The sequence below is a fragment of the Eurytemora carolleeae genome, unplaced genomic scaffold (assembly GCF_000591075.1).
Source record: "Eurytemora carolleeae unplaced genomic scaffold, Eaff_2.0 scaffold10, whole genome shotgun sequence".
Classification (NCBI taxonomy): Eukaryota; Metazoa; Arthropoda; class Copepoda; order Calanoida; family Temoridae; genus Eurytemora; species Eurytemora carolleeae.
In genome coordinates this window covers 72,372-99,438 of record NW_019396179.1, presented here as the reverse complement: position 1 = coordinate 99,438, position 27,067 = coordinate 72,372, and the positions used below count along the sequence as shown (strand labels likewise).

At 33.2% G+C, this 27,067-nt stretch overlaps 1 protein-coding gene across 1 annotated transcript; it reads left to right on the top strand.

Moving 5' to 3' along the window:
• The first annotated feature begins 4,414 nt into the window (after window positions 1–4,414).
• Window positions 4,415–15,555, top strand: LOC111697335 (myosin-2 essential light chain). The gene is made up of 6 exons (XM_023467302.1): window positions 4,415–4,516; window positions 7,160–7,266; window positions 13,024–13,074; window positions 13,936–14,004; window positions 14,831–14,944; window positions 15,183–15,555. The coding sequence occupies exons 2-6, from the start codon at window positions 7,174–7,176 to the stop codon at window positions 15,228–15,230; spliced, it is 375 nt and encodes a 124-aa protein (XP_023323070.1). The 5' UTR covers window positions 4,415–4,516; window positions 7,160–7,173; the 3' UTR covers window positions 15,231–15,555.
• Window positions 15,556–27,067: the final 11,512 nt, after the last annotated feature.

The window sequence follows — 27,067 nt, the reverse complement described above, 5'->3', positions numbered from 1 at the left end:
TATTGATGGTATGGGTGTGGTATTAAGAGCTGGTATGGGTGGTATTATGAGATGGTATGGGTGGTATTAAGAGATGGTATGGGTGGTATTATGAGATGGTATGGGTGGTATAATGAAATGGAATGGGTGTGGTATTATGTGATGGTATGGGTGGTATTAAGAGATGATATGGGTGGTATTAAGAAATAGTATGGGTGATATTATGGGTGGTATTATGGATGGTATGGGTGTGGTTTTATGAGATGGTATGGGTGTGCTATTAAAAGATAGTATGGGTGTGGTATTAATATATGGTATGGGTGGTGTTTAGAGATGGTATGGGTGGCGTATTAAGAGATAGGATGGGTGTGGTATTAAGAGATGGTATGGGTGTGGTATTAAGAGATTGTATGGGTGGTGTTTAGAGATGGTATGGATGTGGTATTAAGAGATAGTATGGGTGTGGTTTTAAAAGATGGTATGGGTGTGGTATTCAGAGATGGTATGGGTGTGGTATTAAGAGATTGTATGGGTGGTGTTTAGAGATGGTATGGGTGTGGTATTAAGAGATTTATGGGTGTGGTTTTAAGATATGGTATGGGTGTGGTATTAAGAGACTGTATGGGTGCTGTATTGATACACGCTCAACATATGATTCTGCTGAATTGAATTATAAGTATATAAGTAATAAGTAAGCTTCCAGCCTTATCTGACACCTAGCCATTGTTAATACAAGGGTNGGTTAAAGTCTTGGACATTTTAATAGTCAATGATCCTTTTCTGTCAAGCACATTTTAACCCAGTTAATGAAGATTTGACAAAACTTATATTTCAAACAATTAGCTAGCTTAAACGTTTTCAATAATAAAGCGTATCAGGACTGTTACGCTTTTTTTGATGGATTATATATGAAGAATATAAATGTGACGGAATCTAATTCCGATAAAGTTGCGACATACTTTGTAGATTGTAAAGGAATTGAGTCTTTGCCACAAGATCTGATTTTTTAATCATTATCTTATCTACCCAATGTCGGAGATCTTAACCCTATTCCTGCTGGGGGGGGGGGGTCAATTTGACCCCCCCTGTAGTTTTTTTTACATAACTCAAAAAGTATTGGTCTGAGGCTGTTGAAATTTTCTGACTTTTCTTACATACCCAAAGCCCTCCCTTTAGGCCTAAAACCGGGCTTTAATACTAACAGCCTGAGTCCTCAGGCACACTGCCTGAATGACTGCTTTTGCCTGTAACAAACTAAATCTTTGTTTTGACCCACTTTCACTTATCAGATTTTGATAAAATTTAGCTTTTTGGAAAGCCTATGACATAAGGAAACGGATTGCACAAGTTTTGCGAAAAAAAATTGCAAATTATTTGTTGCAAACAACCTGTCAAAGGAAATCACATTTTTAGTTTTTCTTGATTAAAAATCAGGTTATTTAAAATTTTGCAAAAATTTTTGCATATTTGAAATGGCATGGTCAAGGGCTTTTAAAAAATGTATAATTTGTCATTTTTTGGACAAATTTTTTTTTGAAAGCATTTTTACTATAAAACTGGATTTTGCGATAAAAAATTCAATTTTCGCAAATTTGCAATTTTTTTTGCAGATTCTAAATGTAGAGCACAAGAGCTTTCTAATGATGTATCATTTGTCATATTTGGACATACAACATGGGATTTAGAGGGGGGGTCAAATTGCCCCCCCCCCAGCGTATACTGGTTTTCAAGTACCCCAGCAGGGATAGGGTTAAATATTTTAAATGAATTCTGTTAGATTAGATAATTTAAGTTTAAAATATCAAAGGTTTACATTATTAGGTTGCAAATATATAGGGATCAGCAAATTTGATTTTGTAGCTAAGACTCAATTTCTTTTACATGGAGAAGGAAAGGAAAAAAAGTTTAGAGGTAAAGAAAGAATGAAATGCTAAAAGAGAATTTGTAAAATTAATGTTTAGGAGAAAAATGCGAATTGTATGAGGGATGATTTATAAAACTAGAATTTTGGGGGGGTCCTCTTCCTTCTTCATTGCAAACTTGGGTTGATCTTTAAAAGAGATACTAGCATAAACCGGCATTCATATGCATATACATTCTTCCAACCATTTTACGTGAAAAAATCCTACATCATGAGCTATAGTAATTTGTCTTGAATGTTTACACAGTGGTGGATAGGAGTGCAGAGGGGAGGGGGGATATAATTGAACCTATTTTTAACTCGGGTATTTCGTGCATATACGCGCGCAGAGCACGATTGCTCGGGATAGGTTTCCGATATAATATTTTCAAATTGAGGATACAAGAACCATTTCAGGACCTATTTGTCATTTTTACACCGACTTATAAAAGTTAAAATTGGTTCGGGTTCTGTCTGTGGTTTGTAAATTGAAGGGATAGGGTTGGATTCTATAATTTCAAACACTTTATTTTGCAAAATGTTTCTTTTGGAAACCTTGAGTTTGGATAAAAAATGGGGGAAAATTAAGGAATCAAAAAGTCTATTATTATGCATAGATAGAATAATGATATTACTAAAAAGTGATATGAATAACGAACGAAAGTGATATGAATAACGAACGAAAGTGATATGAATAACGAACGAAATGAAACCGTTGTACAAATTTTAAAAGGCCAGACTTTATTGCATTTTAACAATTGTTTGACGCGAGCAAATAAAAACTAAAACAAAGATTTTAAAAAGAGTAAATTTCAAAGTATTCTTGTTTTAATCCTGTCTTAACGTTATTTAATGTTATTTTAAAATAAATTCAAAATTATTTGAGCGCTGATTACACATATAACTGTCATTTTTATTTAAGTAAATGAATTTTTTCATGATATTAATATAAGACTATTTTGTGGCCGGATTATCACCATTTATAAATTATTACAAATATATAAACATATTTTTCTTGTCTGTGAATTTATCTGTTTGTTTGTATCCAATAAACGTCAAAACTTAAAACCAATCAGGCCCAATTTTTTGTGGTAGCTTCAATGCAGGCAATGCTTTATAGGAAAGTTGGTTCAAATTTTAAGAAATGTTACCTAGAAAAATGTTAATTTCCATCAATGTAAACAGAAAAATCTGAGAAACTTTTAACTTTCTGATGCATTAAAAGAAAGGTGTGAACGGTCAGAATTTAAAGTTTCAAAGAGAAAATTAATGAGAGTACAGAGTTAATTACCAATATTTCTGATCATCTATGACAAAGAGTACATAGAGTCCAATATTCTAAATTCCAAAAATCATTGCAGTATTTTCCTGGTTAACTAGCTGGTTTGGTAAAGAGAATAGCTCGTCATGTAGGGAAGCATGAATGTAAGAAAAAGAAAAGTTTCATACTTTGTGAGTAACCCTGTACTCCCTGTACAAGGTATGGTATGTATATAACACCGAACATACAAATATAATTTTTTAAGTTTTATATCAGAGAGAATGTTACTCGATATCTTTGCTTTTTTATCAGAATTGTAATGATATGTCATCAGAAAAAAATGTTCAACCAATTAGAAGCATATTGGAACGGGTGATCATTTAGAAATAAAAAAAACGTTTGTGAAGAAACTATTGAAAAATGTAAAAAGTCCGATTAAATATGCCTTCGAGTGGAGATTACAAATTGAGGAGCGCGCAAGCCGCAAAACACGTTTGGGTGGCGGTGATAACAAATCTTGAATCACAAAAGAAAAAAATTAGATATGCAGATGGTAGCTCAGAAGCCTTGTTCAAAATCATTAAATTTGGTCTGGAGATTAAACAATACATACCTGGAGATTAAACAATACATACCTGGAGATTAAACAATAAATACCTGGAGATTAAACAATACATACCTGGAGATACATACATGGAGATTAAACAATATATACCTGGAGATTAAACAATACATACCTGGAGATTAAACAATACATACCTGGAGATTCCCGATTTTACAAGAACTTTTACATACATGATTTAACCTTTTTTTATATTGATGGACAATTCAAAAACATTAAAAAAATTTCATATTTACGTATACCCTGTGTGTGAAACAAATGGGGCCAAACATCGCCCTTGTGGTACTCCCATAGACAAATTTTAAACTTTAAGATGAATTTGAAATTGACATTGTACATGCAGGAGTACATACAATACAGTAGAAATTACCAAACACACATGGAGGAGTACATACAATACAGTAGAAATTACCAAACACACATGGATGTGAAGAGTACGAGAGGAAATGCAAAGTGTTGCATGTCAAACCAAAATGCAAATTGTCCAAGTTTTCATGCAAAGTTGGGATTTTTATTGCAAAATTCTGAAAATTATTGATAAGTAGGGAGAGAAAAGGATTGCATGGATGCCTGGATCAGAAGCGCAAGGTCTTGGGTGACAGTTTAGGTGTTCACAACGGGCGCGCTCAAAGCCGGCGCACGGTGCGCCGTCGCACCGATAGTCTTACGAGGCATTGCACGTAGTACTCTCATCTCTTGCTGGAGTAACAACTCAGTGTAAGGAAAACACTCGGGGTGAGTGGTGGCCGAAAGGGTAAATACCATTATACAATATTTACAGAACTATTTACAATAATATCGGTTTTAGAAGTTTGAACTTTTTTAACTTGCATAAATGTAGATGCAAATAATGTATATATAGCTATCATCCTTTTAAAAACTATTAAATACGTTTTACCCTTTGCATCATCATTTTGTAGCTGTAACTCGATACTAACTTTTAGTGTTTAGAAATTTATTCATTTTTATCTATCAATTAACATCGCGCCAAAACCACTCATGACCCCAAGGATAGTTTATTTAAGATCATAATTTTCCCCGAAAAAAAATTGAGATCTTAGAAAATTTTGGAAATCCAGCAACTAAAAACAAAAATCTGTACAATTGCTATTATTTGATTTTCGTAGTTAAAGCATAAAACAGTACAAAAGTGGCAAATATTCCACAACTATTTAAATCGTATAAAATAATTTTGATCATTATCTAATCTCATTATGTTTAAAGTTAATCCAATTTTTCTTTGAGTATTTTATTAGCATTCCACAAAAGTAAAAAAATGCTTTAAGTATATAAAAAATCGTACTGCTTGGGTTCTGAAAAAGTTTAAAGGCCAAAAAAAACAAAAATTTATTTCATGTGTAGAAATTAAATAGCATTTTTCAAATTATACTTTGAATAGTTAAAATTTAAAGTTGAAATTAAAATTTCATTTTAATTCATTAATAATATATTCATTAAAGTTAATACTTAAATATTTAAATTCTGAAAAAGATGGTTTTAATTATTCTTTTCTCTTTAAATGGCATTCCTCAAAATACTTAAAATAATTAAAAACAGATTTCTCACTGATTCATTAATAACATATTCATTAAAGTCAAAACTAAAGTATTTAAACTCTGAAAGGTTTTTAATAATGATCTGCTTCATAAAAACAATTATAAATTACACTAACGTATTCTGAACAATCAGAGGGTAATATTCTGCCCATAGACATACATTATACTGTGATAATTGGACCACCATATTTGTTTCTTAAATATTCGGGTCATGTGCCCCCCATTCCCCCATTTAATGGGCGACCCCCCCTTCCGGTTCATACTATCAGACTTAGAAGATTAGGTTTTATTGCATTGCATTTTAGACAAGGGGAAAATATTGCTTGTGATGCATTTTTTCTTCATCATTTTAAAGTTTTTTCAAAATCTTTGAAATCATTATATTTTTATTATTTTAACTCCATTTATTACTTTCATTACAAATACATTTTTACGTTTTTTGGGTTTATACTTTTTTGTTATTATGAAACTCAGCCTATTTGAAGTTGAAAAAATTCAACGAGTTTCCTAAGTGCCTGTTAAAGTACACAAACAAATCAAGATGAAACTTGAAATATGTTTTTCTGACCCTGCTTAAATATGTCGACTAATCCTTCCTAAATTTACCAAAAAGGATAAAACTTAAGTTTAAAATAAAAATAAATCCAAGCGCAGTTTCATGTTGAAAGTAATTAATATAGACTGGGTCATGTCAAACCATGGTAGATAAAAGATTCCCTTCACTAGGCCCATATATGGACATTAATAGATGCCTGGTTTTAGAGTAACTAATTTAAATCACGTGGCCCAACGGCTTTAGATTGTATATCTATGCTTTGATATATTATAGTTTGCTTTAAGGCAGTTAAAGGTTTTACGTTTGGGATTAAACAACGCCGAAAGGATGTAATTAAAAGTTGTTTATTAAAATATTTTAATTTCGCAGATTACATTTTTGAACCATAACACATTTGATTTATAATTGAATTCTATAAGTAAAATTGTATGATGTATTTCCACGACTTATTTGCGTTCTGCAAACCTCAAATTCGATGAATAATAAGTTCACGAACTAAAACATTTAATGTTCATTATCAACTTTTATAATTTTCTATCACTTTTATCTTACGGCCCCTTTAATAAAAGCTCAAACAATTTAAATTCGCTGAATCTTTATCACTTTATTCTTTATTTTTGATGCGTAAAAACTTGTTAAATGAATGTTAAAAGTGCATAGTTCACTAATTATAAGGTTATTATTTCAAGATGGGTTGTTAACTCTGCTTTTTAATTTCCTTAACGCGCCCTGGCCATGTTTAATTCTGTGAATAGGATAATTTAAACTTTTATGTTTATTTTACAAGCAACTAACTACAGGGTTAACAGAAGGAAACAGCTAATAACAATCATAATAATAATAAAAATCAGCAATTCAAAGAAGGAGTTTAATGTAGTTGGACTTAATCACGCTATTCTCAGTTTGGAAAAAAATGAAAGTCGATTGGGGTTTTCTTTTTTTGCTGCATAGATCCGAAAAAATTCTTTGAAAACCCCGAATTTATGCAAGGATATCTCCATTATTTCAGCAGAGACAAAGGTTTTATCTTGGACTGAAATCAGGCATACAACTCTTTATATGAAGGCATTTAAAATTAGTTTATAGTCTTTTTAATTTGTTGTTTTTGTATAGCCAGAACTGTGAAGTGTCCCTTTAATATTTTGATTTTGTTTAACCAGAACTGTGAAGTGTCCCTTTAATATTTTGATTTTGTTTAACCAGAACTGTGAAGTGTCCCTTTAATATTTTGATTTTGTTTAACCAGAACTGTGAAGTGTCCCTTTAATATTTTGATTTTGTTTAGCCAGAACTGTGAAGATGCCTGAGAAGCCTGGATTTACCGAAGATCAGGTGGCTGATTACCAGGAGTGCTTTTTCCTCTTTGATACCAAAGGGGACGGATGTATCCTGGTAAGTTTCATAGTCTACCTTCTCCGGGTTCGGGTTTATTCTTTCTCTGGGTTAGGGTTTCTCTTTTATTCTCCTTCTCCGGTTTCGATTTTCTTTTTATTTTCTTCTTCCTCCGGGCTCGTTTTTTGTTTATTATCTTCCTTCTCTACGGGTTCGGATTTCCCTTTATTTTCTTCCTTCTTTTGGGTCAATTTTCATTCTTCTCCGGGTTCCAGTTTCACTTTTTTTCTTCCTTCTCTGGGGTCAGTTTTCTCTTTATTTTCTTCTTTCTTTGGGTTAGGTTTTCTTTTCCTCCGGGTTCGGGATTCACTTTAGTTTCTTCCTATTCCGGGTTCGGGTTTCTTCCCTCTCCGGATTCGGTTTCTCTTCATTTGTTTCTTTAAACAGGTTCGAATTTTTATTTCTTCCGTCTTTGTGTTTGGTTTTCTCTTTTATTTTCTTCCTTCTTCGGGTTTGGGTTTCTCTTTATTTTCCTCCTTCTTCGGATTTGGGTTTCTCTTTCCTTCTCCAGGTTTATTTTTCTTATTATTTTTTTTCTTCTTAAGGTTTAGTTTTTTTCTTTCTTTCTCCGAGTTTGCCTGTTTAAAGAAATGACACTTATGTGTAAGTTTTTATTTTTCCTTCTCTGGGTTCGGTTTTCTCTTTTACGTTTCTTTTGTGTTTACGGCGATAATGAATCTTTTTCTGTCATTGGTTTGGTGTAATGATCACCGTTTGACCTTTTTGGTCGAGTTTTTATTCCCTTTTTTTGTGAATTTTCTTGTTTTACCTCTAGTTCTTGTGACCTTACTTTTATGCTTAATTACTGTTTCTTGTTTATTCAACTCTTCATTTATTCCTTCCTTTTCCCTCTTTTTTTCCCCATTTTTATTTCATTTTTCCTGTCTGTGTTTTCCCCATTTTTCCACTCTAGTGTTAGATTTTGTAAAATTATTCGGTATAACATTATAATTTAGATTTATCACCTAAATCTCAAGATATTTCCCATCTGATTATTTCATTGTTTCGGTTTATTTTCTTATTTACTCTGCGCTAATCTTCATCTACGAATTTTCTATTGTGTAATGCTCACGTTTTCCGTTTTTTACCTCCCCCCACACTTTCCTGTCCCCTTTCATCAGCACCCCCCCCCACACACACTTTCCTGCCCCTTTCATCTCCCCCCCCCCACTCCTTACGAGAAAAGAGTATTTAAGAATCTTGATGTATGACTGAAATTAGTTTCCGGCGTCATCATATTATTCGTCGGCAATCTTGTCATTAATGCAACCTTTGAAAAAGAAAAGTAAACAATTTTAAAAAAACACTTCGCCCCCCTCCCTCCCCCCTCTCGGCCTTCCCCACTCATGTTTATTGCAGTTTCCGTAATTAAAAAAAAAAAACATAAAATATTTGTTAATGGCCATTTGTCTACAATAAGATAAGCTGAAATATAAAATGTTAATATAAAAAAAGAAAAATAATAAAAATGCATTAATGCTTACTTGGGAAGCTAAAAATTGTACTTAAATGTAATTGATGGTGCAAATTTACAAGGCATAAACCGTATTAAGTACTTGATCCAGCTGCATTTTTTAGCTATCTCTTTTTGGCAGAAAGCAGAATCAGAATTAGGCCTGCAATGCACTTGTTTTTAGCTCTTTTATAAGTAAATTGATGAAAATCGAATCGATTTTAGATTAAGAGCTTCCATATCTTTGTATCACTATGCCCTGTTAGCCCTATATGTCTGTACTGTGGCCGAATTGAAAGAATTTGAGCGGCGGTTTAAATTTAAGCCGCGGCTTAAATATGGTTGGTTCCACTTAAAATTGTATCAAATGTTTCAAGATTTAAGCCGGCGCTTGATTTAAACCGGGTTTTGGCATTGGTCTATAATTTTCTGGTGTTTTAAGCTAATCGGTTCCTGCATGGTCAAACTTGGGTTTATGTATGTACGTGATTTCTGCAGTATTTTAACCTTCAATTTTGAAATTTTATTGAATCTATCTTTAAGAGTGGGAACGGTTCGTATTTAAACTGGAAGACATTTTTTTATTGAAATATACCAGAGACGCTTTAAATTCTTTTAATAAACTTTTCACTCTGTCGTTAATTTAAATTGAATTGAGTTTAGATAAAAAATGTAAAGTTTGTTAATAGAATTTCATTATTGTTTCGAGTGTAAAACGAAGCTAGAATGACGTATAGTGACGGCTTGCATAATTGAAATATTTTCTTCGTCTTGTTTTTCAACTCATTATTGATAATTGAATATGTTTTGATTGCAAGGAGGGGGGGGGGGGGTCGTGCTAGTTCTAATCATGATAACAAATAGACAATTTATTTAATTAATTCAACACAGCTCATTCATTAGATATTAATTTGTATAAATGCTGGTATAGCAATTGTTTGTTTTTGGTTTTTATTGCCTATTTCTTTTTTTTTGTTTTATGTTTGATCAAAAATAACCTTATAATCCTATCCTGCTTAACAGTTTTAAACATTTTTAATCAAATTTGCAGGGAAGTTAAGGGAATTTTACTTTACCAAGGGTTCCCAAGACCAATTTTGCCTAAAAAATATCCAGAGCTCAGCGAGGGATGTTTTGTAGACACATTTGGTCGAGGGAACTCTTGGAAAGTAAAATCTCTAATTTCCCGAAAAAGTTGTTATACACAATTTTATTGTCTTTTGAGATGAAAATGCGCTAATTTTTTCATGAAAACTTCACAGAGTGGTTATTCTACATAACTATCCCAAGGGGCGTTAAGTAACTGAACCTCCCTCTGTTAGAGGAATCATAGGTCGGTAATGTTGGTAAAAAGGCGGTAAGACTAATTCAAGTTTTCCATAAATGTAAACCAAATAAATTGGAGTCAATGGAACAGGGTTAAAAAACAAAAGATTTGATAAAAATTGGCCTGACTTGTAAGAAAGCTAAAGAGGAGGAGAGAGAAAAAAAAACAAGTTTAAAAAGAAAAAAAATTATGGGAAAGGAAAGGGAAAAAGAAAAGAATGGCTGAGAATAAAGAAAAGAGTAAGTAAATAATAAAGAATAACAAAAAAGGAGAAAAAAATGATTGAAATAAGAAGTCATGATAACAAATAAGAAAAAGAAGAAAGATATGGAAAGTAGGGTTAATGATAAAGTATGGGGGGAAATGAGAAGGAAGTAAATATTTATTTACATGTCTACTATGAACAGAAAAACCTTGATCAGTTGATGAGTAACCGGTCTCATACATATCTCCGTATTGCGCCCATTCAACATAAAAGAAAAGTGAAACGAAAATATGCCCTAGCAATATTGTACAAAGGAATTCATTAGCACTGTATATTTAACTATCACGAATATTCCATAACCACTGTTAGGANTGGAAGAATAATATTAATGGTAGGAAGAAAAAGGCAGATATTTCTTAATGACATAAAAAGAAGGCGGAAGGTGGAAAGACTGGGGCGAAGGCATAGGAAGTATAGGAAAGCTAAAGTTTTTTTTATGACAAAGGAATTTAAGGAGAAGGTGAAATATACGCAAAAACATCAGTGATTGGAGAAAGAAGACGGGCGGAGGTTATAAATAATGTAAGATAAATATGAAACATTGAGATCGGAGAAAGGAGATATAGAAAGGAATAGGAAGGCGGAATGAAGAAGAAATATAGTGAAGGAGAGTGCGGAAGTTCCTTTCCTGATGCCATATGACATAGAACATTATTGACGAGTGGTAGGCGAAAGGCGGACTGAAAAAGTTTTAAAGGGTCATAGGGGTAAAGGGTTTTTAATGAAGAGGGACAAAATAAGCTGAGGTTTTAGGGTGGAGAATTAGTTTGGTTGATATTAAGACAATTTAGAAGATTGAAAACCCAACATTGAAGGGTGGGGGGAGGCGTGTATTCTTATATGGGTTGTAAGAGTAAGAATAAGTTTTTATAAATATTTGGTTTGGAAAAGGGAGGATCAGGAGTTCGTATATGGAAGATCTGGGAAGGGAAAAAGATCTGTGCATATTTTACAACTGCAGATACAGAGATGCATTTATGAAATGCAACTGTAAATATTCAATTTGGCGACGCCATTCCTACAGCTTATTCTATTCAAATATAGACTGGCAAACGGCCACAGGACAACATTTTTACTTTCAAAATATTGAAATATTCATGAATACACGTATCTAAATACATTCTACACGCCGACCATTCCATATCAATCACCCTCAATTTTTTTTTCCTACGCTTTTTTATTTCAGCCATTTTTTTGATGATTCAATCTTTTAAATTCATAACAAAGGGATATAGCTAAAGGGATATAGCTAAAGGGATATGGCTAAAGGGATATAGCTAAAGGGATATAGCTAAAGGGATATAGCTAAAGGGATATAGCTAAAGGGATATAGCTAAAGGGACATAGCTAAAGGGATATAGCTAAAGACCATTTTAAGTTATCAGCTACTAAAATGTAAAGTTTTCATCAACATTTTATTTTTTATCGTAATTTTACTTTTTTATGGCGACCATAAAGATATTTTAATCAACTACAAATATTTTTAAGAACGTTTTAAATGATCCTTTCTTAAAGTGACTTTCTACGTAATTTTAAGTGGTATTCCATTTAAATTGAGACACATGTCCGATTTACAGCTTTTGTCTATAAGCAAAAAAAATGGTAAAATATCCTCAACTTTCTGTTTAAAAAATGATAATTTCTAATTGTGGTTTATCTTTAATTATTTATGTCTATAGTTGTATGCAGCAGAGACAACGAGCGTAATTTACTTAAGCTTGGATATAGATTTAATTTGTACTGTTGTTAATCAGGCATGCCATTTTTTTAAAGAGGGTCACTTAAAATTACGCGCACACACCCTTTAAGCATGTGGCCTGTGCAAGATCCTAAAACTGAGTTTAAGCTGGTTCTCCCTTCTCGACTTTTATAATGTTGTTCCTGAACTTTGATCCAAGATTTTCATCAACTGCAGCAGAGCAGTAAACACAGTTTTATATTCTTAGATACGAACTCATGGTTCATTTCTCAGGGTGCTTAGTTAACTAGGATAGAACATAGCTTGGGTAGTTAAAAAGTCTAAAAAGTTAAATTTTACTTCTTTCTATGGATGACCGGAGAGGGAAGGGGAGGGTAATAATCATATTAAACCATTACTTTATCCTTGAGCCATATAATAAAGTTTTTATGAAACAGATTTTTTGCGGTTTTTCTCGCCAAAACTTGTGGAATGTCGAGTATTATAGTTTAATTGCCCCCTCCCCCCCCCCTCACACCCATCCTTAGTCAGGGGAAAAGGCTTGGAGCTTAACCTAAGTCGAACCTCACGCATAAATCCCCAATTTACATCGGTACTTCAGTCGGCCAGGATTAGGGAACCTTTAATTCCCCAGTAAAATTGGGGGAAAGAGAGTCATGGGACCGGGGGGGGGGGGGGATAAGGTATTCACCGGTTTCTGAACAGGATATACAATTATTTAAATAAGAAAGGAAATGAAGAAAACATAATTTCGTGGCTGAAAGTCGGATGCACGAGACGAATGTAATGACAAGCATCTACGCTACTTGTCATCCTGATATATGTTCAAGATGTGAACCGGGCTATATCCTGATATATGTTCAAGATGTGAACCGGGCTATATCTTGATATATGTTCAAGATGTTAACCGAGCTATAAACAAATCCTATCCTTCAGTAATCAGGACAAAATTCTAAACAATCTCACATAGACATACAATACAAGTTTGCAAACGTCTGTAATATTTTGTTTAGGATAAACCTGACTCTAGGGTTACATTCGAACAGTTTCTGCCTATGCTCCAGGTAAGGTTTGATATACAGAATAATATGAACTTCAAGTTTCTATGAAAGATCAATTTCGACAAAAGGCATAAATAAAATTACGTTTACAATTTTAATGAGGGAAAATCGTCAAAGTGAACTTTTCTAGTTAAAACTGTTCTGGGCACGGTTCCGTTAAGGACAGCAGGTTTTCGAAAATTAACCATTAATTTTTAAACCGTTAACAAAACGGATTAGCCATTATTGAAAAGAATTGAAAACGAAAACAAAACGGATTTTTTTTAACAGTAAATTTCGTTTTTCAGCAGAAATTACATTAAACTTGTAAAAAAATATTAAGTGTATGATTTTTTTTAAATGTCGTCTTCTGAATTTTGAAATTTGATTTTAAAAAATGGAGTTTGTCCAGCCGTGAAAGAATCTGGGTTCTCCTAATAGTACAAATATAGTTGATTTGGATATACAGATACTACTCAGTCAGCAGAAAAGGATAAATATAGTTCAACTACTAGTGCCATCAAAGATTTTATAACCATTAATGATTTTTTTCGCCGCTTCGCGCCGTTAATAAAACGGCTAGAAAAAGTTTGAACGTGCCCAGCCTTAGTTAGAAGACCAACATTTAGCCAAAATATTAACAGATGATTCATAAAAATTCTTTATTAAAATTAAAGTTTTTGCAATTTTTATTCTTATTTTAGTTAAAAAGGTGTTTATTTTACAAATTCTTTACTAATCAATTAATTTCAAGTAAAAGAAAAAAGGACAAATCAATAAAAGTAAAAATTTGGTTTTTAAAAATCTTTGATTTTGAATCCTTGAAAAAGAATAAAATTTAAGAAAAAAGACCTAAAAATACTGTAATCAATGAATATTGTTTAGGCTGTGTCCAGTAAGCAGATAACTGACACTGTGGATGATTTTGTTGAAGGACTCAGGCATTTTGACAAGGTAACTTAATCAATTCTAAACCAACCATGGGCTCAGTCTCATCCTGGCATAATGTATAGCTCACCCTGGAATAACCAGAGTGAGATGAGTTCGGTATATTTTTTTTCTCTTATCTCCGAGTACACTTTGGGGATTTTCGGGATTTCTATCTGTACGAATATCAATCTGTGTATATCTGTACCTAAATCGATCTGTATTTATTTGTGTCATTATCTATCTGTGTATATCAATATCTGTACCACTATTTATCTGTGTATATATGTACCACTATATATATATATGTGTGTATATCTGTAACAATATATGTCTGTGTATATCTGTACCACTATCTATCTGTGTATATCTGTACTAATATATATCTGTGTATATATGTACAACTATCTATCTGTGTATATCTGTACAACTATATATATATGTGTATATCTGTACCAATATATGTCTGTGTATATCTGTACCACTAACATCTGTATATATCTGTACTAATATTTATCTATGTATATATGTACCAATATCTGTCTGTGTATATCTGTACCACTATCTATTTGTGTTTATTTGTACCACCATTTATCTATGTATATCTGTACCACTATATATCTGTGTATATCTGTACCACTATCTATCTGTGTATATCTGTACCACTATCTATCTGTGTATATCTGTACCACTATCTATCTATGTATATCTGTACCATTATCTATCTGTATATATCTGTACCACTATCTATCTGTAAGTATTTGGCGCTCTATGATTGAAATGTTAACTAGTGTCAAGATGTGAAGGTTGCAATTTGTTTTGTCTAACTTTACTTTCATTTGTTTTTGTTTAGGAGGGGAATGGAAGGATATCTGCTGTAGAACTCCGACATCTCCTGATAGGACTCGGAGAGAAGATGACGGAGGAGGAGGTGGAGGTCCTCATCCATGGGAAGGAGGATGCCCAGGTTAGTTTATACTTGAATTGTACACTCTGGATCCACCTGGATTGGATGCTCGCCATACGGTCATACCGGTACCGTATGTTGTACCGTCCAGGCCCCACCCGTACTGTACAGCATACCTTTTCGGCCATAACCACACTGTACACTGTACCGTCCTGGTTCTTTCTGTACTGCACAGTGTAATAGCCATCCCAGCCATTTTATATTTTCATTTGTTTATATCCAATTTTCTTTGTTACAGGGTAACATCAACTACGAGGAATTCGTAAAGATGGTTCTAGCGCAGTAAACCGGTTTTGTTAGCGCGGCTGCGCGCAAAACTGGTTTTCCTGGGATGCTGCCGTAAGAGATGTAGGAGCCCCTGCACCCCGGGACCATCATGATCATGATCAAGATCAAGATCAAGAAATAATCAGAAAGATTTTTTAGTTTTAAGTTTGGAAGATCTCTCGCTGATCGCCATGAATACTGTATTGTTATTGTATTTTATATATTTATAGCTTAGACCTACTATATTTATGTTACTAACCCTATTTATATGTTATATTTCTGACAGACTTTTCATACCATCATGCCATGTACTGCTTTGAAAATATACCGGATGTACAACAGAGTTTATCATTGTTATGTACATAGTTATCGGTACATAGAGAACAGAGAGAGTGTATTTTTTGTTTATGTACACTTTTCTTGGAAGCTAGAAGTTTATGGAAATGTTACAAATGAAATTTAGATTTTATGTACATGTTTCTTGTTATATTAGTCAAGAAAGAGGAAATGAAGGACTTTGATTAGAAGTTACAGAAAGAAGTTATACCTCCGGATATCATAAACATGTAGTATTTTAAACTTTGAATTTTGAAAGCAAATTATAAAAGGAATTGAGTTTTTTTCACAAACTATACCCTGTAACCCACTGTCACAGACCTGAGATATTTTCAACTTCGAATTCTGTTCGGTAAAATAATATAAAAGGTTAACACCATCAGGTTGCACAGATAAAGTGATAAGAAAGTTTATGTTCGTGAAAAAGACCTCCTTTGAAAAATTAAAGGTTTACATAAAAAGGTTGCAAAGATATGAGTGAAGCAGTCAGTTTCATTCTTGGTAAACTGCGAAGAGATAATATATAGTAGATTTTAAGAAAAATTAAGTTTTAATTTTTTGTTTAAAGTCTAGATTGCGGAGAGAAAAGAAATGGCTTCCTGTACACAGAACCTCAAGTTTCCCATTAGCAGAGTGGTGTGTCAGATTCACAACTTAAACCTTCATTAACACAACAACTTTAGCCTAACATTTTCTATATTCTGACAGTTTACTTTTTATCGGTGATATAAATCCTCAAGGCTCCTTTTGTCATTCATCATTGTTCAGACCAAGTTTAAAGGGTACCATTGTAAATCTGGTCTGCCCCACTTTCATTTTTAAACTTGAAACTACAACGAAAGTCCGTTTAAGAGAGAAAAGGACAGTGTTTGATGTTACGCACACTTTTCTTTGAACATTGCAAAAATACTAAATATTTGCAATGTACAAGCTTAGAATTTTACTTTAAAGCATTATACAACCAAAATTAAAATTAATCTTCTAAAAAAAAGGATGTGGGATTTTATGAGACCCAAACTGATACTCTGAATGTAGAATTTCTTATAGTATACCTTGAAGGAAATCTATTAAAGGTAAAATTAATGAGCTGACAAAAGAAATAAAATGATGAACAGCTGAAGGGAACCAAAATTGTGAAAACAACAGACATCGCTGACCATTTTCCGAACAGTCGCCTGTGATATCTTATCCCTGGTAGATAACCCTGTAATTATTGTCGGAGCATTGCAAGGAATAAAAAAGTTTAATTAGTTGGAAGTTTTTATGAGAAACAGATTTAAAGAGACTGTATGTAAGCGTAATTTTCAATAAAAACAATTTTATAAATTGCGCATTTCTACTGTCGAAAAACATATTTATCATTATCATAATTAAACACTTTTAAAAAGACAGTATTTTCCACATTATTGATCAGCTAAAGGTTTCAAGGGTACCATTGTGAATCGGGCATTGCCATTTGTGCATTTAGCTTATCAGTCCCTTTAAGAAATGTGAGATAAACCAGAACTCTTGACATTCATGTTTATCATTTAGTTTTAGTTTATAAATATACACATTCGCAGCTTTTTACACTTTTAGCAACATAAAAGAATTTAACATGTATTTGCTATTTGATTTCTTCCAGGGGCGTACGAGAGCATTTGTGTAGGGGGGGCACATTTTGGTATTATTGTGCTCCCCTCCCTTAAAAACCCCTTTCATGAAAAAAAATTTGATATCTTTTTTAACTATTTAAACTTAAATTTATGTAATTTTATTAATCGTACGCCACTGATATCTTCTAAACCAAAGACGTGAACTTTGATGTTGTGAATTTTATTTAGAGAGTTCGACAAAAATGTTTTACAAACAAATGAAAAATTGAAAAGTGATGTTTTCTAAAAAGAACTTTTTTTACAGTTTAAGAATGATTGATAAGCTTTTTATGGAAAACGGAACGATTTATTGGTCATCAGTTTAAATCAGTTTAAATCAGCTTAAGTCACTTTAAATCAGTTTAAATCACTTTAAATCATTTCAAACCAGTTTAAATCAGTTTAAATCAGTTTAAATCAGTCTAAATCAGTTTAAATCATTTTAAATCAGCTTAAATCAGTTTAATTCAGTTTAAATCACTTTAAATCAGTTCAAATCAGTTTAAATCAGTTTAAATCAGTTCAAATCAGTTTAAATCAGTTTAAGTCAGTTTAAATCAGTTTAAATCAGTTTAAATCAGTTTAAATCAGTTTAAATCAGTTTAAATCAGTTTAAATCAGTTCAAATCAGTTTAGATGATAATGATTATTATCATTTTACGACTTTTCTCATCTCCGTCTTTATCAAAAACTATTTTTTCATCTTTCCGTTTTATAACTTTTTTTAGTTAAATAAAAGCTCGCAAAGTCGCACAGTACATTCTGGCATGGGCCGAATATTTTAGCCATTTATAAAAAACTAGGCTTTTAGGGCGCTTCGCGCCAATCTTCTATTTAAATTGTGAACATGTTCTTTTTGTTTACATTTTAAAGAAGAAACAAATTTTTCGAATTTTTAAAAAAAATTCGCGGATTTCCAAGAATTTAAATGTTTTTACAAAATTAAAAATCTTTAAAACACATTTTTTAAAAAATGCTATCATTCATAAACCTTCCCTGTGATCACGTGATGTCCCAAAAAAAATTTGGGCCCGATCGGTTCAGCCGTTTTGACGTTTATTGGATACAAACAAACAGACAGACAGACAAACAGACAGACAAGCCAAATTTATATATAGAAGGAATTGAATCTTTGTCACAAATCCCTATATCCCAGCAACCCAACGTTGTAGACCTTAGATATTTCAAACTATGAATTCTGTAAGATCAACTAATCAAAGGTTGACATATAAAAGGTGTACATCATCAGGTGGCAAAGATATTGAGATTAGAATATGTGAGTTTTTGGCAAAGACTCAATGCCTTTACTTTGAAATTCTTGTTTTACAACGTACTTGGGTTGTTTTCAAAATCAGTTTTCTTTTCGCCATTTTTTATTTTCATTTTTCCACTTCGTTAATTTTTATTTGATGCTGGTAGTAAAATATTGTTAGAGAAATGGGTTCTGGGGAGCACTGAAACCTGAGATGCCTGAGAACTGGATTATCAAAAGTATCAGATACCTTTTTACGATTTGCTGAGCTCTTAAAAATAGAACATAAAGTTTTATAAGTAACTGTATATTTCAACGGATTGAGAGGTTAGATATCATCATATTTTTATGATGCGAACCAACCGGGGTTTCTCCGGGTTCAAGCTGTACTGACGACCTTTAACTTTTAAACTTATTAGATGTTGTTTTGGTTTTTATTATTTCATACAGTAAAACTCGTAAAACTGTGGAATAGGAAGACGACTGTAAGAATCAAGTTATGATTTTGAACAGTCAAATAAACAAGAAACACAATTGTGAATTGAAAACAGGCCGATTTTACTAAACAACTTGAGTTTTAAGCTACTTTAAGGTAATTTGTAAAACTATTTGTAGTTTAACAACATCAAATTCACATAATAATGCTAATATTCCATAAATTGTCTTGTTTCCACTGTAATTTTGCTAAAAGATTTGAATTTAAATTCTAATTTTACAAATTCAAGAAAAGGTAGCCAATTCCAGCCAGTTCCAATATGTTTTCTTTGGTTAGTTTGGACAAAGTGTATATAAAAATACATGTGGCTGCAATGTAACACTTTGTGAGTTTTGTGATTTACTGGTTTTAGGATTAGACTCAACTTTAAAAGAATCGAGTCTTGCCACAAACTCGGATTTCTTATCTCTATATCTTTGCAGCTTTAGATGTTTTAAACAATGGTATTTGTTGAATCATAAAACTTGGTTTGAAATATCAAAGGTTTACACTATAAGAAAATTTTAAATTGTGGCAAAGACTCAATTTTTTTGTGAGAAACGATTTTGCCAGTTAAAAAATGTTTCTTCCAAAGTTGTGAAAATCAATTGAGAGATTTTACTGAAATAAAAAAATATTTTTAAAAAAAAATGTTCTTTTGACGTTAAATAGTGAAATAAAAACTTTCAAAATTTTTTTTGATTTAAATTTATTTATAAAAAGTGAAAATGCTAACCTGATATATTTGAAGAATTTGTCATTTAATAAAGTCCCTAAACTCTGGAGCCGTCTCTTAATTCTAAATCCTCAAACAGATGCAAATCTTCTTTCAAACCTTTAAACCGAAACCCTTCAACCCCTTGTAAAAACCTTTATTGTCGCCTGACTGTCGTCTGAATTTACGCCTCCCCCCTTTAACCTCCCTAAAATTTACACCCCCCTCCCACAATTGACTCCTAAAAATTACCCCCCCCCCCCCCCTCCCTTTACCACGCTCATAAAATTGTATGCAATTGCCACAAATAAACCTTAAATTATCTTTTTAATAAAATCTTTTTACTTTTTAATTCCACTCTTCAAAATTGTCCAATCCCTGAAACAAACATGCATGCTGTCAGAATCTTTGTATACTCTGTAGAAAAGTGCAAGTAAAATGATAAAATTACAATAATTATTCATCTTTTGCGTTTGGAATAAAAGTTCCGTCTTGTTATTTCAAGATTGCATCAAAATCTCTCAAGATGTTGCAGAGATCACAGGTTTTTAAGTACAGTGGTTTATATGCAATGCATTTAATTTCCAACGAATTCTTGATGACCCCGTCTCCCTCATACATCACAATGTCTACTCTCCCCCCTCCCATCTTTTAAGCTTGCTCCCCCCCCTCCCTTAACCTTTTCTCTTATTACACGCCTTCCCTTCTTTACAACCTTTCTTTAGTAAAAATTCTTATTGAATTCTCACCGGGAATAAATGGATTTTAACACTACGATAAGTTTTACTCTTTTAAGTAATATAAAGAGGATTTAATTGTGTGTTCGTATAGAGTTAAGAGGGGGGGGGCAGTACTTTTCTTTTCATAGCACAGAACCTCAGGATATCCTTTCCTACCCCAGTACCTCATGAAATACTTTCCTACCCTAGTACCTCATGAAATCCTTTCCTACCCCAGTACCTCATGAAATCCATTCCTACCCCAGTACCTCATGAAATCCTTTCCTACCTTAGTACCTCATATAATCCTTTCCTACCCCAGCACTTCATGAAATCCTTTTTCCCAAGTACCTCATGAAATCTTTTGCTACCTCATTACCTCATGAAATCCTTTTCTACGCCAGTACCTCATGAAATCCTTTCCTACCCCAGTACCTCATGAAAGCCTTTTCTACCCAGTACCTCATGAAATCATTTTCTATCCAGTACCTCATGAAATACTTTCCTACCCCAGTATCTCATGACATCCTTTCCTATACCAGTACCTCATGAAATCCTTTCCTACCCCAGCACCTAATGAAATACTTTCCTACCCCAGTACCTCATGAAATCCTTTCCTACCACAGTACCTCATGAAAACATTTTCTACCCAGTACCTCACGAAATCCTTTCCTACCCCAGTACCTCATGAAATCCTTTCCTGCCCCAGTACCTAATGAAATACTTTCCTACCCCAGTACCTCATGAAATCCTTTCCTACCACAGTACCTCATGAAATCCTTTTTTACCNCTCTGTATCATCCCTGATCCCCTCCCCCACTTATCTCTTTTACTACCTCCACCTCCTCTTCACCTTTACAGCCCAAGTTTAAATCATCTTATAGTCTGGTGTCAATTTCAGCCTGAAAAACCCTGCTATCTGGTTCCAGCTATTTTATCTTGACAACTTTTTATTTAAATCCTTGCAGGTTAACCCCCCACCCTCCCCTCCTCCCCTTTCTCTCCTTCCCTTCTCCTACTTCACCCTTCAACCCATCTCCCCTTCTCTTCAGTTGGGGTTGGTAAAAACCTAACATTCTCAATCTTATTAAAATATCATTTTTGGATTTAAAATACTATACACCCTGTAGCATTCACTTTCTTATTCTTTTCATTTGAATTCCCTCCCCCTTCCTCCCCCTCCACTCCTCTTTACTCCTCTTGTATTCAACAAGATCAACTCTTTTCCTTATACATAAGACCACCCTGAGTCAATAAATAATCTCAAGCTCCTGAAGCAGACCCAGAGAAGAACCACAGACCACAGAGACTACTCACCGCAGACCTGCAATTCTACCGTTGCAGAATCAAAACTGGAACAAGCATTTACAGGTTCCGGCCGATCTATAGTTGATAGTTCTAGTTTATTTACCACATATTTACGACTTGGTTTTGAATATTGAATGTACTATGATTTTTAAGAGTTTTGAATTCATAAATTTTTTGATTTTTCTATCCTATTCCTTTATATTCCAATTTAAGTGTGGACACTAACCCCGACCTCTCCCTGTTGTAAACTATGCATATTTTAGACTTTAACAAGTCTTGGTTTTCTCTGAGTAAAACCCATCTTAGGGTTTCCAGTCCAGGATATACATATCTCATAATAGGATACACACTACTTGCACAGGATACAGAGTATCCAATCCAGGATATACATTTTAAATAATAAGATACACACTACTTGCACAGGACACAGAGTATCCAATAGACATATCTCTTAAAAGGATACACACTACATACACATGATTCAGAGTATCTAATCCAGGATATACATATCATATGATAGGATACACACTACTTGCACATGATACAGAGTATCCAATCCAGGATATACATATCTCATAATAGGATACACACTACATACACATGATATAGAGTATTCAATCCAGGATATACATATCTCATAATAGGATACACACTACATACACTAAAAAAACTGATACTAATACAAGATATCCACAAAATGTTTTCACTTCCAAAAATATCCAGAAGCATCCCAAAACCTGAAATGAAACAAACTGAACCACAGAGAATATCATCTTGGAACAAGAACCCTGTATAACAGCTGGAAATTAGAACCCTGAATATCAAGTAGGAACTGGAACCCTGTATATCAGCTAGGAACTTATAGAGCCCTGCAAAGCTGCTAGGAACTGGAACCCTGTATGCCAGCTGGAAATTATAACCCTGTATATCAGCTAGGAACTTGAGCCCTGTAAATCAGCTAGAAAATGGAACCCTGTATATCAGCTAGGAGCCAGAACCTTTTATTTCAACTAGGAATTGGAAACCTGTATATCAGCCAGGAACTGGAACCTTGTATATCAACTCGGAACTAGAACCCTGCATATCAGCTAGGAACTGGAACCCTGTGTAGGAACTGGAACCGTGTGTAGGAACTGGAACCCTGTGTAGGAACTGGAACCCTGCATATCTACCAGGATCTAAAACTTAAAGATATAAACCTTGATTCTATGCTATGTCTCCTTTACGGTATGTCAGTAAGAAGAGTATTCTATCAAGGGGTTAAGAATATAAAACATCGGAATCTAAGAACTTTTTATCCATTTACAAAACAGTGAATATAGTTGTCAGATCAGACGCCATTTTAGGGACAGGGGGGGGTTCGGAGATAAGGTGTGAGGATGGGGGATGGGGGGAGGGGGCGATGGGATTGTGTCCGTTTATTTTTAAGGAATGCTGGATGGATTGGGAAAAAGATTTTAGATGGTGCAAACGACATTTTAGTTCCTTTTTTACCGGGGCATTTCATTTTATAGGATTTTGGTTCGGAGGGGTTGGTTGATGGTATTTTTATATATTAGACAATCGCACTGCCATATCAGAATATCAGGGAATGTAAAAGCTCTACTAAATTCATACTGGTCCGACCACCCCCCCCCCTGTAATGGGATTATTTCCCCCCCATGATTGGCTATACTTTAATATTTCATTAAAAATACGATATTCAAAAGTGATTTTCTCTGTATCTATCTTGTTTGTCCTATGACTGGGATTTACATGTCGAGCTTGCATTGCAAATTGCAATCTCTTGAACCGGAACTGAAATCTCCAACTTTTTGTCAACTTTTTGTTAAAGCTATGAGTGTTCCATGCACTTTGAATGAAAGTGGTATGAGGATGAAGTGAGTATGAGGATGAGACCGGAGAATGTTAAGTAGATTGAACCCACAACATCCTTAACCTTAATATCAAGTATGAAATTTGAATAGAGGTATTCATAAACTAATATTCTATATACTATTATATTTACAGGTCACAGGGTGTCCAAAAATATTTGCTATGGTTTAGTTTATATATATATACAGGGATACCCGAAAAGCATGAGACTGTAATGATGACCAGAACCTCTTTTAATATAACGAACTGAAGGTTGAATTTGGATTCCTACTTAAAAGAATTGATAAAGATTGGAAAAAGATGACTTCTGTGGAGAACCATGATTGTCAGAAAAAAATAACTTCTGAATGTCAAAAAATTTGAAAAATTCTGACAAAATTTGTTTCTCCCTTTTTTTTGTTTGAATAATCTGTTTTCTTGAACATCAAGTTTTCTTGAACGCCCTGTTTTCTTGAACACTCTGTTTTTTTGAACACTCTGTTTATTAGAAGTATTCAAGGATAGATACCCTTCACAATTCTATTGTTAATTTTCATTTATCCAAATATGAATATGATCTATATTGGTTTTGGGAATCCGTTCAAATATTTAGGATTTATTTAGGATATTTAGAATATTAGGATATTTAGGATATTTAGGATGTTTTGAATATTTGGGATATTTAGGATATTTAGGATATTTAGGATATTTAGGATATTTAGGATATTTAGGATATTTAGGATATTTAGGATATTTAGGATATTTTGGATATCTAGGATATTTAGGATTTTTAGAATAGTTAGGATATTTAGGATATTTAAGATATTTAGGATGTTTAGGCTATTTAGGATATTTAGGATATTTAGGATATTTTGAACATTTGGGAAATTTAGGATTTTTAGAATAGTTAGTATATTAAGGATATTTAAGATATTTAGGATGTTTAGGCTATTTAGGATATTTAGGATATTTAGTATATTTAGGATATATAGGGAAATTTAGGATATTTAGGAAAGATAGGATTTGAAGGATATTTAGAATATTTAGATATTTAGGGTATTTAGGATATTTAGGATGTTTAGGATATTTAGGATATTTAGGATGTTTAGAATATTTAGGATATTTAGGATATTTAGAATATTTAGGATATTTAGGGTATTTAGGATATTTAGGATATTTAGGATATTTAGGATATTTAGGATATTTAGGATATTTAGGATATCTAGAATATTTAGGATATTTGGGATATTTGGAATATTTAGGATATCTAGAATATTTAGGATATTTAGGATACTTAGGAATTTAGAATATTTGGGATATTTGGGATATTTAGGATATCTAGAATGTTTAAGATATTTAGGATATCTAGGATATCTAGGATATCTAGGATATTTAGGATGTTTAGAATATTTAGGATATTTAGGATATTTAGGATATTTAGGATGTTTAGGATATTTAGGATATTAAGGATATCTAGGATATTTAGGATATTTAGGATATCTAGGATACCTAGGATATCTAGGATATTTAGGATATTTGGGATATTCATGATATTTAGCGTATCTAGAATTTTAACTATAATACGTTAGAAATAGAATAAAAACGACTTTTTGATTTTGATATATAGATACTTACTATTTTATTACTAAAGATATTAAAATGTGGGAAACATGGATAGCTGAGGATAAATCTTCAAATTGTTAAATACAGGTTTGTAGTGGTGTATCACTCTATAATTGAGTAAGAGTATATGATGATATGCATATAAACGTATGTTTAAGTATTGTCTATATACCCTGTATACCCCATGCAGTCTATATACGTGTAGATAGGTGGATATTAAACTCTAATTTACTAAACCTTGATACGCTTCAATAAAGGATTGATGACTCACAAGAAAAGGGTCCCTTCAATACCAATACTTTAAAAGTTCAGGGTTCAGGGTTCTGAGTATAAGGGCGCAGGGTTTAGTGTTGCGGATTCAACGTTTAAGGATTCAGAGTTCAGGGTTTAATGGTTCAGTGTTTAGGGTTTAAGGATTCAGGGTTCAGGGTTTAAGGTTCAGAATTTATGGATTTAGTGTTTAAAGGTTCAGAATTAGGGAATTCAGTGATTAAAGGTTCAGAGTTCAAGGTTCCGGGCTCCGGGTTCAGAAGTCCGGGTTAAAGGATTCAGGGTGTGATGGTCCTGGATTCAGAATTCAGGGTTTAGGGTTCAGGGTTTAAGGATTTAGAGTTAAGGGTTTAGAATTCTGGGTTCAGGGTTCATAGATTTTTATATCAGGGTATTATCGTGTAGTTTTGAGAGTTTAAACTGTCATAATTGCACACCTTTTAATCTTCTGCTTTTAAATGGAGGGAAGCTTGAAATTAGTTTTTTAGTCCATTTAGGTTCAGGATTTATCATCCTTAATCCCTCCCCTTGGCATGCCCCTTATCGAAGATCGCAGATACGAAGAGTTTAAATTACTTGTTGAATATATTACATTATTTTTAACATTTACTTGTATTTTAATAGGTTTTGGTAGTACACTAAATATCAGTCCCCCGTACATGAATGGAGAGAGAGATCTACCAGATTTCTTATCAATATTAGCTTCGTGAAACGAAAGGTTATAAAATTGTTTTTAAACCTATAATTTCCTGTCACAGAAAATATTAGTAATTTTATCATTCGAAAAGTTAATCTCTGAAGCTCAAGAAAATAAACAGTTCTTTAAGGAACTGGAACGAAATGTCAAGTGACCCTCCATCACTGCAAACTAAAATATGCACGATTCTACAAAAAAATCGAGCAGTCTTTTACCAATAACTCTTTTTTAACGTAAGCTAGAAAAATACGCGTTGGAATGTATGTGCCTAGGGCTACAAAAAAGTATGAGTAAGTTGTTGAAATAAAACCAAAGGCCAAAGCGCTGCGACACATAAAAGTCTAGGCTGTCTAAACATGTGATGACCAAGTTATAGAGTTGTCTAGATCTCAGTGCCATTGAAAGACTAGCATGTCCGATTGACAACGCTACCCTTAATTAGATATAGGTTTTTTTCGTAAATACTAATTATTTTTGTATGTGCAGTTGTACAAAAGTGACTGACGGTATTTTTCTTAATATCAATCAGATTAAGGTTTCTACGGCACTGTTGTGAATTGTGCAATGTTTAATGTGCATGTAGGGTACTGTTGTAAATTGTGCAATGTGTAATGTGAATCCAGGGTACTGTTGTGAATTGTGCAATGTGTAATGTGCATGTAGGGTACTGTTGTGAATTGTGCTATGTGTAATGTGCATCCAGGGTACTGTTGTGAATTGTGCAATGTGCAATGTGCATCCAGGGTACTGTTGTGAATTGTGCAATGTGTAATGTGCATCCAGGGTACTGTTGTGAATTGTGCAATGTGTAATGTGCATCCAGGGTACTGTTGTGAATTGTGCAATGTGTAATGTGCAAACGCCATTTTAAATTGAAAGTCTCTTTAAGCTTAGTGTTTTTGCATCTTAATTCCATGTAGAGCATTTGTATTAAGATAAGGAAAATGCGTAGCAGTCCTTTTCAATCTAGCAA